Source organism: Chiloscyllium punctatum, chromosome 6 (genome assembly GCF_047496795.1).
Source record: "Chiloscyllium punctatum isolate Juve2018m chromosome 6, sChiPun1.3, whole genome shotgun sequence".
NCBI classification, from domain to species: domain Eukaryota; kingdom Metazoa; phylum Chordata; class Chondrichthyes; order Orectolobiformes; family Hemiscylliidae; genus Chiloscyllium; species Chiloscyllium punctatum.
The window spans coordinates 23,694,429-23,714,516 of NC_092744.1; the positions used below are offsets into that span (position 1 = coordinate 23,694,429).

The window sequence follows — 20,088 nt, forward strand, 5'->3', positions numbered from 1 at the left end:
TTTCCTGCTCCTCGGATGCTGCCTGACCTGCTGTATTTTTCCAGCAGCACACTCTCAACTCTGATCTCCAGCATCTCACTTCTCACTTTCTCCCAGATAAATGTCCCCTGCCTAACCTTGACCAGTTTGCAGTAACTGTTTATATTTCCTATTACATGGTGAGCTAAATAAAGGGGATCAGAGCCAGGGAAAGATTTAACATAACTTTATTGAACACTTCATCAAGGAAAAAATGATCAGACTCTACTCTTGTACTTTAAATATACTGTCTAAAACTCTTATCAGTTCTTTCATAGGGCTGTTCAGTAAACAGTCTTAAATCTCAAAGTAAACAGCCTCCAATCTACACTAGCTCTCTAATTCTGACACATACTTCCCAGGATTCACTACACCCTATCCACAGGTTCCTACCACTACATCTGAACTCTTTGTCTGAAAAGACTTTTATCTAGAGTTCCTTCTGTCTTTGGGTCACTTGATCAGTGTGGTTTCCCTGGAGATACTGTTCAGGAAGATGCAAAAACAGAGTGAACCAGGGTTCCTGGTTGCTCCTTTTACCCCCCCCCCCCCCCCCCAGCCTTTACACCCTACTCGAAGATTTATGGCCTGCATCCAATCTTAGGATTGCGTCAGGGCAGGTGATGTAATGGGGTGACTACTTCCTGTGTTTGGAGGTCACAGAACATGGTTTTGAACCTTCACCTGTCAAATGCTGTCCTTGTCCATGCCCTTTGACCTCCTACTGAGCTGGGTGCCACACAGTCTGCGTACCACTCTTATGACATTTTAGCAGCTTCACTGGAGGTGGATTCAGCAGCTTGTTCTGAAACAATGTGGCCATTAGCACCTGGCCTTGCAGTTTTAGGCAAGCCTGGAAGAGAGGCAGGTGAATCACTGTCTCACCTGGAAGACAGAAGTTCACCTGTCTCTCTTACAATCAAGTGCTCTCGATGTGGTCTTCTCTACATCAAGGAGACCGAACGTAAACTCAGGGAATGGTTCACCGAGCATCGCAGCTGGGTCCACAATCGCTGACCGGACCTCCCAGTCATCGCCCATTTCAATTCCCCCAACTACTCCCTTTCCAACATGACCATCCTTGGCCTCCTCCATTGCCACAACGATCCACACTGCAAATTGGAAGAACAACAGCTCAGCTTATGCCTGGGCAGCCTATCGCCCAGAGGACTCAACATTGAGTTCTCCAACTTCAAATAACCTCCCTCCCATCCCCCGACTCCCTTCCCAGCCCCTCTCTCTCCCTTCCACTCCTCCTTGTCACCAACGGGATTCATTACTCCCATTAATCAACCAGGTGATACCCTCTACCTGTCTCCACCTATCCCCACTTCACCACCCTGCCCACGCCTCCCCTATTAGCACTTGACCCAGTAGTTCCAGGCCTGCCCAGTTTTGACAGGAAGTTGATTGCCCAACGCCTGGCTGCGTGAGTACTGCCTGTTCCCAGCTCTGCAGGTTGTAAATTGCAGACTCCGCCAAGTGTAAAGCTCATGAATAATTATCATCATGTCAGTAACAATCTGAGAGGTGATGGGTCACCTGACCACAGGCATCACCCACTCAGAGCAGACTCTGTGTGATTACCAACAAAAGTGGTGACCAACCATGCCCACAGTTGTGGTTTATTTATATTAATTGGTGGATAAATCAAAGCCTGTTGTGGGAGAGATTTCACAAAGCTTCAAAGATAGACATATACACCGATACCAATGGTAGATGTCCCTTTAATGTTCTCTGCTATAACCTCAGTTACTTCAGCTTTTCTAAATAACCAACTTTCCTCAGCCCTGGTCTGATTGTATTTGCTCTCTTGGATTATAAGATACAGGATTAAACAGATGCCATCAACTCTGCAAATGTATTCTGTGTTCCAATTTTCCTCTGACGTGGACAACTTCATACTTCACCACATTATACTCAAGCGACATGTTCCTGTCCACTCACTGAGGCTGCCTGGACCCCCTTGGCAGTCTCCCTGTGCATTTTGTATTGGTATCAAACTTGGATGTATTATACCCCGTTCCTGCCACCCGAGTTACAGTCCGTTAACCAATCCGCAATCCTTATTGACGTCCTTCCTCCAGCCAGTATTTTAGAAATGTTTATCCTAATAACTTCTCTGCTTACATGCTGTGCCTCTGTTTATAAAACCGACTATCTCCCACATCTACCTTTTCAACAGCCATCTCAACTTGAGCTGTTAGCTTCAAATATTTTTTATGTCTCGAGCCTCAAATCTCTTTGTCCTCTTTAATTTATTTGGTTTATGTCATGTGCCTTCATTCTCCCTTCCAAAAGACATCATTCTGCATTGCTCTGTGCGCAAATCCATCTGTCATGTGGATGCCCATTTTGTTGTTAATGTGTGTTTGCAGGTGTCACTACCTATCCCAGCATTTATTGTCCATCCCATTTACCAGTGCGTCCCTCCTGAAATCGATCCTCCTCGTTATTCACTTCATTTGATTTTTGTATTAATTCCACAAATTGATACTGTGCCTTATACATGTGTGCTGAGGCGTGGATCTATATCAGAAAGAGTGGTGTTCCTCATACCACAATCATGTACCTCTCTCCTGTGTGAAAACCAACTGTACACCACTCTTTTCTGTCTCTGGCCAGTTTTGTAAGCATGCCCCGTGAATCTCATCTGCTTTAATTTTGCTGACAAGCCTGTTAAGTTGTACTTTGCACAAAAGGCTCAGAGGGAGGGATGGAGCTAATGTGGGTACCACATCTATCCCTGAGTTAATTTGTGATCTCTACCTCTTCGTTTAGGTGAAGTGTCTCGTCTGATTCCATATCTGAGTCAACCGCAATCAGGCACACAGCCAACTGTCCAAAAAATCGCAGCTCATCTGACTGGAAATCGTCGGAGCAAGTCAACTCCACTGGGAGGTGAGACTCTGCTAAGATTCTCCACCAGTAACTTCCTTCTACAACAATCAAAGGCTTGCAGTCTCCTTTGATGCTGGCCACTTTGATATCATCTGCTTTTTCCCCATTTTCCAATCAATGTAAATGATGAATAACCGTGGTCAAAGCAGTGATGACTTGAAGACTGCTTTATGCCTTTCTCCAACCTGATGAACCTTTTTCCCAAATCTCTGACCTTTTTTTAGCCAACTTTCCATCCACTTAGCTATTTGTTGCCTGACACCACATGTCCTAACCTATTGTGCAAGTCTAAAACCCTAGTGGCCTCTGTCTCCCATGTATTTAATGACCAAACATCCACAGCTCTGTGGGGTAGAGAACTCTAAAGTTTAACAAGCTTCCGAATCAAGCAATTTCTCCTCATCTCAGTCCTGAATGACCAACTCCTTATCCTGAACTGTTTGGGAACTGAGGGAAACAAAGGATTTGGAAGAAAGCAGGAAAATGGAGTTGAATGTAAGAGCTGCCATTATTGTTTTGATTAGCTGAACAGAGTAGAGGGGCTGAATGGCAATCTCCAGCTTCCATTATGTTAATGAATTGTGAATTCTGAAAATTGGAGAAAGATTGGAGAAGAGTGTGGGAAGGAAAACAAAAGAAAAGCCATGCAGACCTGAGTATATCTTGTAGCATTTGCAACAAATGAAGTAACGAAGAGCATAGTCACCATTGCCTGACAGCCAATTTGCACATAACAATCTCCCTGAAAGAATGAGGGATGTTATTGATTAATCTGGTTTTAAGATTTCCTCACTAAAACTCCCTCACAACTATCATCAGGAGTGTCAGCCAAGCTGATCTGATGAAGTTTCTGGTCCTGGGTCTTAATCCCACAGTTTAGATCAGAGTGGTGCTGGAAAAGCATAGCAGGTCAGGCAACATCCGAGGAGCAGGAAAATCGACGTTTCGGGCAAAAACCCTTCATCAGGAATAGATCAGGAATCAATCCCACCACCTACTGACTTACCTGCTGGGAACACTGCTGACTGGCCCAGGGCTGACAATTATTTCAGCAATGTCTCTTCAAGTAATCATCAGGAGAATGCGGTATGACAACGCAAAGTCTGATGTGTTGATATTGCAGTCAGTACTTTCCAGAGTAAGAAAGTTTACAACAGAGTTACAGGCAAAAGCTGAGGTAAGGGTTGAACGTCTGGTGAGGAAATTTTTGAACTTCCAAATAAGATCCTGTCACTTATTAGGCTGTGAGGTTTAAATTAAGGTGTGATGTTTCATAGATTAGTCTTATATTCCATGTTTAGAGGAGTAAGAGAACTTTAGAGAATTAAGAGAACTTTAGACGATTAAGGGGGAGAGAAGTTATTTCCTCTGGTTGGAGGAAGAGGGTAGTGTCCAGAACAAAGAGGCAGAACAGTAAATGTCAAGCCAGGCCATTCACGGAGAACATCCGCACTTAAAGGGCAGTGGAAATCTGGGACTCCCAAGAAAGCAATTGAAAATTTGCAAACTGAGAATAATATTCTTTGTTATGAGAGCATGTTAGGGTGTGGTTCAACTGGAATGTGATAGAATAATAGAAGAGGCTGAAAGGGCCAAGTGACCTTCTCCTGCTCCTGTGGGTGGAATCTTTGCCTTTTGTAAAGCTTCGAGCATTGGGACAGGTCAGAATCGTGTCAGTAGTTTCATCATCAATAGGCTGCCTCTGTCTCCACTATTCGGTTCCGGATGTTGGGTTGATGGGTGGGTCCCTGAGAGGCCACAGCTCCAGGAAGATTGTAGTCACAGTGAGAAAGGTACGCATTGCTGAGGTTGGTAGGGAAACTTGTGAATCCCTTAAAATGTCTGAAGTGTGCTGAAAATTCAAGCAGTGATGATTTTCGATAGCTGCCAGGGTAGCAGTGTCATCATAGAGTCCCAACGGTGTGGAAACAGGCCCTTTGGCCCAACAAGTCCAGACCGACCTTCTGAAGAATACCCCACCCAAGCCCATTCCCCTAAATTTACCCTTGACTAATTTACCTAACCTACCTTTCCCAGAGGAAACCCACACTGACACAGGGAGAACGTGCAAACAACACACGGACAGTCGCCTGAGGCTGGAATCGAACCTGGGTCCCTGGCGATGAGAGGCAACAGTGCTAACCACTGAACCACCGTGCTGTCCTTGATGGATCACCCTGAGGCAGGAACCCACCTCCAAATCTGCCTGTGCAGAAAGAGGCCTTTCGGCCCATCAAACCCACCCCACCATTCAATGCCAACATGGCTGAGATTTTGTCTCAACTTTGCTTTTCAGCCGGCTATCTGGGAGGCCATGAGGGGAGGTGGTAGCACAGTAGAAGTGCCATTGGGTTATTAATCCTGAGGCCCAGCTACCAATTAGGTTCAGATCCCACAGTGGCAGACAGTGGAATCTAAATTCCAACATGAAAACCGTGGAATTGTAGTCTCTATAATTGTGGCCATTATATCATCTGCCATATTGAAGTAACTTGTTCCCGTTTTTGGAGCAGTGCTCTGAAAGCCTGTGATTTCAAATAAACCTGTTGGACTAGAACCTGGTGTCATGTGACTTCTGATCTATATTGGTGAGCATGGTACTGTTTTATGATGGTCGTAGAAGACCATCTGGTTCACTCATGCTCTGCAGTCCTTACCTGGTTTGGCCATCCTGTGACTCCAGACCCACGTCAAGGTAGCTGCTTCTTAGCTGTCCTCTGAAATAGTGGAGCGAGCCACTCTGTTCAAGATGGGCAGCAAACCCTGGCTTTGCCTGGCGAGCCTACATCACGTGAAAGGATATATTAAAATAAAATCTGTCCATCTGTACCTATATTCAACAATCCACTAAACTTTGAGATTTTAAAGATTCAAAACACTTTGGAGTGAAGGAGTTTCTCCTTAAGTCCTGAACTCCTGATCTTGAGACTGTGCCTGCTGTGGTTTGGGTTCCCCCTAGCCCCTCAGTCCCTTTCTGAATCCTGTCGGTTTCAATGGGATCATCTCTCATTCTTCTCAGCTCCAGACATGAGGTGCTGTTAGGGTCATGAGACAATTCGAGGCTGTGTCACTCAGGATTTACCATTGTTACTGTTGCAGACTCAGTGTCAAGACGACTTCAGGGGCAGAAAATACAGATGTGGGAGCCACGGAGAGGACAGGCATTTCTGCACAGCGTGGAATACAAAAACGGAGAGCTGATTATCCTGCAGACCGGACTCTATTATATCTATGCTCAGACCTACTTTCGATATCGCGAAATCACAGGAGTGGGAGACTCCCGTCCAGGTGCCTTGCTGTCAGTTTCCGGGAACACTCAGATGGTCCAGTATATTTACAAAAATACAGCCTACCCTGACCCTATCCTGTTAATGAAAAATACCAGAACAACATGCTGGGCTAAGAACAGGGAGTACGAATTACATTCCATTTACCAGGGTGGCCTGTTTGAACTCAGATACCTTGATCGAATATTTGTGACTGTCAGCAACATCAGCTGGATTGACATGGCTGATGGATCCAGCTTCTTTGGAGCGTTCTTTGTCAGTTAGACACTCGGGGAAGGAGGAACATAAAAGACAAAAGGATTTTGAATGCCATTGGGCTCATTTGACTCCTGATCTTGGTCATGACAGATGTCACAGTAGACTGTCTGAGGATCAGCTTGGCTTTGCATGTTGTCCATCCCAGTTTGCAGACACAAGTCATAACTGTGCTTTCAAAGTGGCCACTCAGTCCTTCAGGAGCTGAGGACAATAACATCCAGCTGAAAGTACTTGTGGGCGACTGGATTGTGGTGTCAGTCCCCATTCCTCCCTGGGGTCTGGGCTCATGTCCGACTGTTGCATCTGGCTGTGAAAGTCCAGTGGTCACTGAGGTTCAGCAGCCAAGACCCAGAGCTCAAAGTGGACATTGAGGCCACCACAGTAAAGTCCCCTCCCTTTGGCGTGGCATTGGCTATCTCCTTTGGAACTATGGCAAAGATATGGTGACAGGCAATGGAACGTGTAAAGTTAGGGGTCTGAGCAGAGCAGAGGAAGCTTTACACTGCATCTGACCTGTGCCATACCTCACCTGGGAATGCCCATTGTCATCGTCAAGATGCCAGTGTAAACGGATCTGTTCCCCAACACAAACACTTGTCATTGTAGCAAACGGGTCATTTCATGAGCTTGTGAGCCATGGGTGGTCTCATGTGCACATGAAGTGACCCCTAACCTTCCCTAACGAGAGCGCCTTGCTCCCGTGCTTTTTAACATGAAAGTGCGAGCAGGTTTCTGAATCCTTACAGCCCAGCACGAGTTCACAAAAAGTGATGGACTCAAATCGGGAGTGCTCCGAAAGAATTTGCTTCAAGCAACAGCCTGAGTGAGACTGAGAACATTAGAAGTGAAGAGGATGCCATTATCCCTGACTTTGCTAACTGTTGTTTTCCGGTTGCCCAGGCATGTGACTGGTTAAAGTTGCAGTCTTGAGTGTGTCAGAGTTTTGTTAAAAAAAAAGTGTGAGGGGCCTTTTGGATTCAGCGTGCACGTTCAACTAATGAGCGAGCACAGGGAGTGAGAAAACACTGTGCAATTCTCCAGTGTGTAGATAACAAGAAATATCCTGAATGAAATGATTTATGTATGTACAGGAAACTTTATTTTTTTACGTTCTATGTCTTTCAATGATTGTCAAATATGTTTGGTGCTGTTGGAATAAGCAATGCAAGGAGTTCAGGCAAGGAGAAAATTCGTGAGACAAAGCCATTAAACATCCCATCTGTTCAGCTTGACAGTTGGAAATTCAGAGGGCTCTGCTAAAGTGTGTAACCATCCCTCCCCCTTGATCAATATCCCTAACCATATCAGGAAATTCCATTGGAAACAGGGAAGGCAAATTCCAGCTTTTTTTCACGGCCACAAACAATTCAAAATCAAAATTAGGACAGAGGGCCCCGAAGGGGCACCTAAACAAAAATAGAAGCGCCAAAGGAAATGTAGACAGTTACATCAAAACTTTGCACCAAGGAGTGTCGATTGAGTCTGAATGTAAGGGTGTGGGAGAGATTTTGATAACTTCCCATCTGTTGGAGATATTCAACTTGGCTTTTATCTACATCCTTTAAGGGAGTCAGTGTCCAGGAAGTAACAATTGATTGGATTTGACTGTTGCAATGATTGAGGACCCTCTTTGACCCTCTCTGGGAGTGTCGAGATCAGGAACACTTCCTGCTTCACTCCCCATCTTGTGTTTCTGCATTTCGTTCTTGCCTTGTGTCTGTGCCTCACTATCTCCCGCACCAGCCCTGCCAGAACACTCAATGCTCCTCATATCCTGGGGTAAGCACACTTGCAACCAGAGCTCATTAAGGCTTAGTGGGAAGTGTCACGTAAATAATGATGCTTGAATACTGTCTCATGGATGTTGACATAATCTCTTATGTAAATTTTGATAATCTATGTGTCACATGTGAATGTTTCAAATACACGTATGATTAAAGTTCTGTTTTATCTTTATCTGTGTGACTATTATTGGGTTTGATTAGATTAGATTAGGTTAGATTCCCTACAGTGTAGAAACTGGCCCTTCAGCCCAACAAGTCCACACTGACCCTCCGAAGATTAACCCTCCCAGTCCCATTTCCCTCTAACTAATGCACTTAACACTACGGGCAGTTTAGCATGGCCAATTCACCTGACCTGCACATCTTATTTGTTGGAATTACAGGCCATCAACAAGGAGAAACTGTTCCCATAGATCAGTAGGGTTGATAGTTAAACATGGAGTCATAGAGACGTACAGCATGGAAACAGACCCTTCGGTCCAACTCGTCCATGCTGACCAGATATCCTAAATTAATCTAGTCCCATTTGCCAGCAATTGGCCCATATCGCTCTGAACCCTTCCTATTCATGTACCCATCCAATATTGTATTGTACCAGCCTGCGCCACTTCCTCTGGCAGCTCATTCCATACACACTACCCTCTGCGTGAAAACGTTGCCCCTTAGGTCCCTTTCAAATCTTTCTCCTCTCACCCTAAACCTATGCCCTCTAATTCTGGACTCCCCCACCCCAGGAAAAAGACCTTGTCTATTTATCCATGCCCCTCATGATTTTATAAACCTCTATAAGGTCACCCTCAGCGTCCGACGCTCCAGAGAAAACAGCGCCGGCCTGTTCAATGTCTCCCTGTAGCTCAAACCCTCCAACCCTGGCAACATCCTTGTAAGCCATTTCTGAACCCTTTCAAGTTTCACAACATCTTTTCTATAAGAGGGAGACCACAGTTGCACACAATATTCCAAAAGAGGACTAACCAATGTCTTGTTCAGCTGCAAACCCTATACTCAATGCTCTCACCATACCAAATGCCTTCTTGACTATCTAGCTGCAACTTCACTTCCAAGGAGCTATGAACCTGCACTCCAAAGTCTCTTTGTCCAGCAGCACTCCCCAGGACCTGCCCATTAAGTGTATAAGTCCTGCTCTGATTTGCTTTTCCAAAATGTAGCACCTCGCATTTATCTAAATTAAACTCCATCTGCCACTTCTCGGCCCATTGGCCCATCCGATCAAGATCCCACTGTACTCGGAGGTAACCTTCTTCGCTGTCCACTATAACTCCAATTTTGCACCTCATCTGCAAACTTAATAACTATACCTCTTACGTTCACATCCAAATCATTTACATAAGTAACTCAAAGCAGTGGATCCAGCACTGATCCTTGTGGAACTTCACTGGTCACAGGCCTCCAGTCTGAAAAACAACCCTCCACCCCCAACCTCTGTCTTCTACCTTCAAGAACAATGCTGTATCCAAATGACTACTTCTTCTTGTATTCCTTGTGATCTCATCTTGCTAATCAGTATACCATGGGAAACCTTAATGAATGCCTTACTGAAGTCCATATAGATCATGTCCACTGCTCTGCCCTCATCAATCCTCTCTGTTACTTCTTCAAATAATACAATCAAGTTCGTGAGACATAAATTACCACACACAAAACCATATTGATTATATCTAATCAGTCCTTGCCTTTCCAAATATGTGCAAATCCTGTCCCTCAGGATCGCCTCCAACAACTTGTCAGGCTTACCACCACCAATGTCAGGCTCACTGGTCTATAGTTCCCTGGCTTTTTCTTACCAGCGTTCTTAAACAGTGGTACCACATTAGCCAATCTCAAGTCTTCCAGAACCTTACCTGTGACTATTGATAATACAAATATCTCAGCAAGGGGCCCAGCTAACACTTCCCTGGCTTCCCACAGAGTTCGAGGGTACACCTGATCAGGTCCTGGGGATTTATCCAGTTTTATGCGTTTCAAGACATCCAGCACTTCCTCCTCTGAAACATGGACATTTTGCAAGATGTCACCATCTATTTCACTACATTCTATATCTTCCATGTCCTTTTCCACAGTAAATAATGATGCAAAATACTCATTTAGTATCTCCCCCATCTCCTGCGGCTCCACACAAAGGCCGCCTTGCTGATTGTTGAGGGGCCCTATTCTCTCCCTAGTTACCCTTTTGTCCTTAATATATTTGTAAAACCCTTTGGATTCTCCTTAATTCTATTTTCCAAAGCTATCTCATGTCCCCTTTTTGCCCTCTTATGTATACTTCTACTTCCTTTATACTCTTCTAAGGATTCACTCGATCTATTCTGTCTATACCTTACATATGCTTCCTTCTTTTTCTTAACCAAACTCTCAATTTCTTTAGTCATCCAGCATTCCCTATACCTACCAGCCTTTCCTTTCACCCTGACAGGAATATATTTTCTCTGGATTCTCGTTATGTCATTTCTGAAGGCTTCCCATTTTCCAGCCGTCCCTTTACCTGCGAACATCTGCCACCAATCAGCTTTTGAAAGTTCTTGCCTAATACCGTCAAAATTGGCCTTTCTCCTATTTAGAACTTCAATTTTTAGATCTGGTCTATCCTTTTCCATCACTGTTTTAAATCTAATAGAATTATGGTCGCTGGCCCCAAAGTGCTCGCCCACTGACACCTCAGTCACCTGCCCTGCCTTATTTCCCAAGAGTAGGTCAAATTATGTACCTTATCTAGTTGGTACATCCACATACTGAATCAGAAAACTTTCGAGTACTCTTTAACAAATTCCTCTCCATCTAAATCTTTAACACTATGGCAGTCCCAGTCAATGTTTGGAAAGTTAAAATCCCCTACCATAACTACCCTATTATTCTTATAGATTACTGAGATCTTCTTACAAATTTGTTTCTCAATTTCCCGCCGACTATTAGGGGGTCTATAATACAATCCCAATAAGGTGATCATCCCTTTCTTATTTCTCAGTTCCATCCAAATAACTTCCCTGGACATATTCCAAGGAATATCCTCCCTAAGTACAGCAATAATGCTAACCCTCATCAAAAATGCCACTCCCCCTCGTCTCTTGCCTCCCTTTCTATCCTCCTGTAGCATTTGTATCCTGGAACATTAAGCTGCCAGTCCTGTCCATCCCTGAGCGATGTTTCTGTAACTGCTATGATATCCCAGTCCCATGTTCCTAACCATGCCCTGAGTTCATCTGCCTTCCCTGTTAGGCCCCTTGCATTGAAATAAATGCAGTTTAATTTATCAGTCCTACCTTGTTCTCTGCTTTGAGCCTGCCTGCCCTGACTGTTTGACGTGCTCCTTTTCCCAACTGTGCCAGTCTCAGATTGATCTCTTTCCTCACTCTTTCCCTGGGTCCGACACCCACCCACCCACCCCCCCCCCCCTCCCCACCTTACTAGTTTAAATCCTCCCGAGCAGCTCTAGCAAATCTCCCTGCCAGTATATTAGTCCCCTTCCAACTCAGGTGCAATCCATCCTTCTTGTACAGGTCACTTCTACCCCAGAAGAGATTTCAGTGATCCAAAAATTGTGAATCCTTCTCCCATATACCAGCTCCTCAGCCATGCATTCATTTGCTCTATCCTCCTATTCCTACCCTCACTAGCTCGTAGCACTGGGATTAATCTAGATATTACCACCCTCAAGGACCTTCTTTTTATTTTCCTGCCTAACTCTGTATTCTCCCTTTGGAACCTCACTCTTTTCACTTCGTATGTTGTTAATTTCAATGTGTACATCAATCTCATCCTGGTCCCTCTCCTCTTTGAGAATATTCTGTACTCTCTCAGCGATATCATTTATCCTGGCATCAAGGAGGCAACACACCATTCTGATCTCTTACTATCGGTTGCCAAAATGTCTGTCTGTGCCTCTGACTGGAGAGTGCCCTATCATAATCGGTCGCTTGGAACCTGGCGTACCCTTCATTACATTAGAGCCCGATCTGCTACCAGAAACTTGGCTGTGCACGCTTTATTCCCCTGAGAGTCCATCATCCCCTACATTTTCTAAAACATATTTAAGATGGGGATAGCAACAGGATGCTCCTGCGCTAGCTGCCTCCCTCTCTTACCTTTCCTGGTGGTAACCCATCTACCTGACTGTATCTATGGTTTTTGTCCTTTCCTATATCTGCCATCCATCACAACCACTAGCCATGGTAAATTCCTCATTGCCTCCAACTGTCGCTCCAAATGATCCATGCGATTTGATAGGATTTGCAACCAAACACACTTACTGTGGACATAATTATCAGCAACGTGGAAACTTTCCCTAATCTCCCACATCAGACATCTTCAGCTGCCTCATCAATAACTTGCCTCCATGATAAAGTTAGAATTGGGGATGTCCAGTGATTATTGCAGAGTGTTTTCAGCACCTTTCAGCTCTTCAGATATGATGTGTTAGGTCCATATACCGCAAGAATGGATAGCATTCAGGTTTGGCGTGATAAGTCACCAATAATATTCGTACCTTATAACTGCCAGGCAAGGAGTATCTCCAACAAGAGAGAATCTAACTATCGCCTAGTGACAGCAGTACCACTGTTGAATCATGCCCCACTTATCGACAATGTCAGGATTATCATGGAGCATCTGGACCATACATATAAATACAAAGGCTACAAAAGCACGTTGGTCAGTGGCCTCACAACGTCAGAGACCAGGGTTCAATTCTAACCTCAGGTAACCATCTGTGTGGTGCTTGCACATTCTCCCCGTGTCTGTGTGGGTTTCCTCTAGGTGCTCTGATGTCCTCCCACAGTCTGAAGGTTGGGTGAATTGGCCATGGGAAATGCAGGGTTACAGGGATAAGGCAGAGGCTGGACCTTGATGGGCTGCTCTTAAGAAGGTCAGTGGGCCAAATGACCTGCTTCCACGTTGTAGGGATTCTCTAATTCAAAGAGCTGGTTGGAGTCTAGGAATTTTGCTGTGAATAATTCACCTCCATACTCCCCAAAGCCTGTCTATCATCTGCCAGGTACAAGTTTGGAGTGTGATGGGATACTGAGCTCTTGCAAAACCATGCAATATGGTCAATGTCATCCAAGAGAAAGCAGCCTAGTTCTTTGATGTCCCATCCACCACCTTCTCCATTCATTACCTCTCCCACTGAGGCTTAGTAGCAGTAGTTTGCACCTTGTACAAGTTGCATTCCAGAAAATCACCAAGGTTTCTTAGATAGCACCTACCAAACCTGTGACCTCTGCCACTGACAAAGACAACAGATGCATGGGAATACCACTGCTTACAAGTTCTGTGCCAAGGTACTCACCATAAATTGCTGTTCCTTTATTGTTGTTGTTCTGTCCAAATCCTGAATTATGAAAAATTAGTTAGATATCTTTAAGACGTGTGATTTGGAGGGGAACTTGCAGATAGTTATTTTTCCTTGTACCTGCTATCCTAGCCCTTCTAATTGGTAGAGGTCGCAGGTTTAGGAGAGCCGCATAGGTCCCCAGACATCTCGCTGTGTTCTGGTATGACTTGCAGCTAATTACAGTTTGGACTTGTGGTGTTAATTTCAATTGTCTCTGCAATTGACATACACACATTGATACCATTCCCTGGGATCCAAGTTCAACATTGGAGCCAGCTTTTCCCATTTATCTCTGAATATGGACATCGTTGACAAGGCCAGCAATTACTATCCATCCCTAATTACTTTAGAGGAGGTGACAGTGAACTGCCATCCTGAATTGCTGCACTGTACAAGTTTTCCACCTAAAATGGGGACAGTTACTGTGCTGTTTGGGGGGTAGTTTGGCAGAGCAACACTGGGGTCAGCTGATTAAATTGGGAGGAAGTGAGGACTGCAGATGCTGGAGATCAGAGCTGAAAATGTGTTGCTGGAAAAGCGCAGCAGGTCAGGCAGCATCCAAGGAGCAGGAGAATCGACGTTTCGGGCATAAGCCCTTCTTCAGCCCTTGTTCCTGATGAAAGGCTTGTGCCCGAAACGTTGATTCTCCTGCTCCTCGGATGCTGCCCGACCGGCTGTGCTTTTCCAGCACCACACTCGTGACTCAGCTGATTAAATTGCTTTATTCAGTGTCCCAGCAGCCCAGAGATTGTGGAGTTGTATTGGAGGAATTTAAGAACACTTTTTGGGTACATACATGAAGGTTTGTTATACCATTAAATAGAAAGGAAGGACTGTTATTTGCATTGTATGGTATCTCAAAGGAATGCTGGCATCCACACCAAACCCATTTTTATTGGGTTGTGTGATGGAAGAGATTATTAATCAATTCTTGGTAAGCTCACTATCATGTCACCCACTGGAAAGGGCAAAGATTCTGACATCACATGGAGACGGTATCTCCCACACAAGCTGCCACAGAATGACAGTTCCACATCCAGACTGTCGCACAGAGACTGACATTGTCAGAGAGAAGAAGGCATTGTCTCACATACACACGCACACACAGAGGCTAACTTTTCACAGACAGACTGAGTGACTTCAAATAGCACATAAACTGACAAATAGGGCAGGACCTTCCCAGGCTCTGAATGATGTAGGCTTTGGCAAGCAAGTTGGGAGAATCATGTGAGATTGGCCCTGAGGTTCTTCCTATCGTGAGGAGTAAGAAGTCCTATTTTCCAACCAAATGATGACTGGAGAGATGTGATTATCTTGAGTGAGCAGCGAGAGGCCTGGTTATTGGAGCAAATTACTGCAAATGCTGGAATCTGTACTGAAAACAACAACTTCTGCAGAGCACAGCAGGTCAGGCAACATCCATGATTAGAGAGAAAGCTAACGTTTTGGGTCTAAATGACTCTGGGGTACATCTGTTTGCACGAACTAGCACACATTAACATCTGAATTATTAATTAATCTTACTTTATTGATACGCAGTTTCCCATTCTCTGCATAAAAGCCAGATGGTGACAACTCCTGACGTGAAAGTCAGAGTAAGTAGCAGATGACTGTAGCTCACTGGTGACTCCTCTGGGCTTCCATTAGATGCCAATGTCTCAGGCACACTCTGTGGGCACCAACTGCATGCATCTCCTGTCCAGCAGAGGCACCAGAACTCCCTGGCAAAAGCAGGTGCCAATTACTGTTGATCTGACATGCCTGGGCCAAATAAGACAGGCTGCGCTTTAAAGTTGGCTCTGGCATCAAGAATCTTAAGTGTCCAGTACCTCCGTCCATGGTGAGTGGGAGAATGCGATCAGTGGGACACCATTAGGGTGTTCAGGTAATGAGGTGAGTTTTGGAAGATAGAGTGAGGAAATTCACTCAAGCATAGGGAGAGAAACCCGCCACGGAACTCGCCAAAAAATAAAACGTAGTTGATTTTTGGTAAGATTCATCTGAGAGTTTAACGGGCTAAAGTTGCCCTGCAGAGACTGACAGTTCCAGAGAGCTGCCAGTAAGTGGCAGTGTGAGACCAGAAATGTTCAGACATCTTGGAAGGCAATTTGAAATGCAAAAAATACTGACCAGTGATGGAATATTCTTGGGACGCTACAAGTGGTCTGGAAATTAATTAATGAATAGTTTCAAACCACAGGGCTGCTGATGTTCTTGACTGTGCTGATGTTTACATAATTCTGGATTAGTGGTGCTGGAAAAGCACAGCAGTTCAGGCAACATCCGAGGAGCAGTAAAATCGACGTTTCGGGCAAAAGCCCTTCATCAGAAATACAGGCAGAGAGCCTGAAGGGTGGAGAGATAAATGAGAGGAGGGTGGGGGTGGGGAGAAAGTAGCATAGAATACAATAGGTGAATGGGGTGGGGATGAAGGTGATAGGTCAGGGAGGAGGATGGAGTGGATAGGTGGAAAAGGAGATAGGCAGGTAGGACAAGTCATGAGGGCTGTGCTGAGCTGGAAGTTTGGAACTGGAGTGCAAATGTGGCTGCAGTAGCGACTCTGTTTCAGAACATGGTTGAAGAGCTTCAGGCCAGAGGAAATGACCTGGGAGTTGCAGTGGGCAAGGGACTCCCTGAGATTCTTGTAGAGAGAGGAGGAAAACTTCTTCAAGGCAGGCATCCTTGCAAGAGGATTCGCAGTAGGGTTAAAATCAACTGGGTAAAAACAATGACTGCAGATGCTGGAAACCAGAGTCTGGATTAGTGGTGCTGGAAAAGCACAGCAGTTCAACTCATTTCTGTCCTGAAACTATTTCACCCAGTGTAGAGTATTCCATGTGATTAGGAACTCATTTTGCATGTGACAGAGAGAGTGAAATTGATTTCAGGATACAGCCATACCTACTTCCTGACCTGAGTGGAACAGAAACTGAACATAAAAACTGCCACCAATTAATGGACCATCACCTTGTTTAGTGTTCTTACCCAACACCTATTCCACTCTCCATGACTCTCTCAACTGAACTGAACTCAGCACAGAAGTTTTAAAGCAAAATATCACCTCTTTAAAACTACCTTGTCAACAACATTAGCAAGAAACACTGCATTTATACAGTGCCTTTCACAACCTTGGGATACTCCAAGCCACCTTTCTGGCAGTGATGCACTTCCACATTTGAACTGTTTTGGGAAAATGTTGAAGATTTTCAAGAAAGATGTCGATATAGTTTTTGGACTAAAAGGTTAAAAAGATATGAGAGAAAGCAGGAACGAGGTACTGAGTAGCTGATAAACCATGATCATATTGAATGGCAAACTTACAATCATTATATTTATATGCCAAGTCTAGCTGAGTTTCTGGTCAATGGTAACCCCCAGGATATTGATGGTGGGGATTCAGTGATGGCAACACTATTGAATTGATGGTTAGATTGGCTCATATTGGAGATGGTCTTTGCCTGACATTTGTGTGGTGCATATATTACTTGCCACTTGTCAGCCCAAGTCTGGATACTGTTCAGATCTTGATGCATTTGAACATGGACTGATTCAGTGCCTCAGGAGTCACGAATGGTGCTGAACCTTGTGCAATCATTGGTGAACATCCTCACTTTTGACCTTATGATGGCGAGAAAGTCATTGATGAAGCAGCTGAAGATGGTTCAGCCTAAGAGACTACCCTGAGGAACTCCTGCTGAGATGTCCTGGAGCCGAGATGACTGACATCCAACAACCATAACCATCTTCTTATGTGTTGGGTATGTCTCCAACCAGCAGAGGATTTGCCCCAGATTCCCATTGATGCCAGTTTTGCTAGGAGTCCTTGATGCCACACTTGATTGAATGTGGCCTTGATGTCCAGGGCTGTCCAGGACTGTCACTCTCACCTGTCACTGATTAACCACTGATTGACCAAGGCTGTAATGAGATCAGGAGCTGAGTGACCCGAGTGGAGCAATCCATAATAATTTTGAATCTAATGGAGCTATGATCACAGTCTGCAAAATGTTTTCCCACTCACACTTTAATGCCCGGCTTCATTATCTAAAATTAAGCCAAGGATCACCCCATTTCTCATTGGGCCTTTCATGTTCTGACTAATAAACTTCTTTTGGATGTGTTTTAAGAATTCTGCTTTTGCTAAACTTGTCACACTGTAACTGCCCCAGTTATTGTTGGGGAAGTTGGACTGCCACTATCATTATCACTTGGCTGAAATATGCTTAGTTACTTTTCTATTTCTGTCTTGTAAGCAAGTGGATCTAATTTACCCACCTGACTCTCCCCAACCTTCAGCCCCTCTTCCTTTCATCAAATCAAAAGTGTTGCTTCTAACTCTGGAAGTGAATTCCAAATTGGTGTCAATCTGAAATCTCTGGTGTTCACTCTTGTAATCGTGGTAGAATTTTACACCACTTTCAGGTGGGTTTGCAGACTGAAAGACCATTGAAATTATGTCCATATCCTTACTACTGCCTGCCCCTAATCTGGGCACGATTACATGGATATCAACAATCAGTCAGCTCAATAGCCCTCACCCCAATTGAAGTCTTTAAGCGACCATCAAATGAACACTTGGGGGTGATACTTGCCTGGCTGCAAGGATGCACAGTGGAGGGCTTTTAAGAAACTGAAAGCATGTTGATATAAGTTGATTTTTTAAGCTTGTTTTACTCAACACTACCTGGCATAATTGATGCAACATTGCTTCGGGCCTGTGAGAAGGATTCGCAGATTATATTGTTGGTCTTCACCTCAAGGCAGAAACAGTCCACAATGTCTTAATGACATTCTTAGATTCTAAGGAGTGAGTAAAAATGCCTCCATGAGTACAATGATTCAAATTGAGGATGATAAGGTTTGATAAAAAGACAGAGTCTATTCCAGGAAATGGCAGACGATGACAGAGATTTTGCTCATATCCCCGTGGCAAGGCCAGAACAAGGTGATGTACTTTTTGTTGAAAAGCTAGAAACCTTAACATTAATAACAATCATTGCCGGGAACAGGTCAGCAAGTTAATTAGTTCAGGGTTGCACAGAACTCAGAGCATACTGCAACAAAGGATGGCCCCCAGTCTCACTCTCAGAGAGATCGCCTCAGTATAGTGGCTGATTCATTCGCTTGTGATTGAAAGATTGGTCATTCTGAGACTTGATGCATTGCAACAATTTCACTAAAGACTTTGGTGCTTTACAAAATGTCAAATTACAAATGTTTGGTTACCGGGTCTCTCAAAATCACTGGAAGCCAATGATCCTGAGTTGTATCATTGTTGCTTTTCATTATCTGGAGACAGAAAAAGCCATTAATGTCATCTTCCTTTACATCATGATCAAGGGAACATCCCGGGGTAGACATGTTCAAACATTCAGGGAAGGTGCTCTCGATCATAATAGAATGTAACTCCAGATAGGTAGAAGTCAACAATTATAGGGTCACAATCTGAAACATCAAATACATAGATCTTTGAAATACATGGAATCCCAGGCCTTGTCACCTCAGACAATGGTCCACAGTTTCCCAAAGAATATTTTAGAGAGTTTACACCATCATATGGATTGTCCATACAACCTGAGCTATCTTCAAGATAATGGTGATGCTGAAAGAGTCGATTGCACAATAAAAGCATTACTGATGAAGAATGATGGCATCTAATTTGCACTCTAGTGTTACATTCTAAAATGACCCAGTATCATGTGTACTCCTCAAGTCCAAGAAGACTGAGAGCCCAATTCCTTACTCTCACACACACTCTCTCATGCCATGTGTACAAGGACTGCTTCTGCCGGGCAGGGTCGGAGATCACAGAGAGGACTCAAGTTCCTAAACCCCTCCAAAGAAGCTGAGAAAACATTCAGGTGCGGTCATGAAAATGAGCCAGAAAGTATCCTTCTAAAGTAGAAACTGAGGTCAAAGATTCGGGAGGAGATGTAATATAAAGGGTAGAAACGGAGATTTCGGGGGGGAAATCATAGAATCCCTACAGCAGGGAAGCAGGCCATTTGGTCCATTGAATCCACACTGCCCCTCCAAAGAGCATCCACCCAGAAGTACCCCCGCTACCCAATCCCTGGAAGCCTGCACTTCCGATGTCTAATCCACCTAGTCTGCACATCCCTGGACACTATGGGCAATATTAGTATGGCCAATCCACCTAACCTGTGCATCTTTGGACTGTGGGAGGAAACCAGAACACTCAGAGGAAACCCACTCAGACACGGGGAGAATGTGCAAACTCCACACAGACAGTCACCAGAGGTTAGAATCAAATCCGGCTCCCTGATGTTGTGAGGCAGCAGCACTCGCCACTGAACCATTGTGTTGTCCTTTGTGATAGGGAGGCTAAGTCTGAACTGACTGTGATGCCACTGAGACTCAGAGGTGGTGTATCACATGAACTTGCTCTTTCTTGCAGCAAGATGAAGTGAATAAAAGACGTTTCTTAATTAAAGTTTCCTTCAGCACACTATAAATATTCATGAACAGCAGA

The 20,088-nt window shown here is 44.5% G+C and overlaps 1 protein-coding gene across 1 annotated transcript in view; it reads left to right on the forward strand.

Moving 5' to 3' along the window:
- The window catches only part of LOC140478778 (tumor necrosis factor ligand superfamily member 10-like), a 31,237-nt gene extending 22,817 nt beyond the window's left edge, over positions 1-8,420 (forward strand). The window contains exons 4-5 of the mRNA XM_072572142.1: positions 2,800-2,919; positions 6,019-8,420. Coding sequence (XP_072428243.1) covers positions 2,800-2,919; positions 6,019-6,470 — 572 coding nt within the window. The 3' untranslated portion in view covers positions 6,471-8,420. The remainder of the gene's footprint in view (positions 1-2,799; positions 2,920-6,018) is intronic.
- Positions 8,421-20,088: the final 11,668 nt, after the last annotated feature.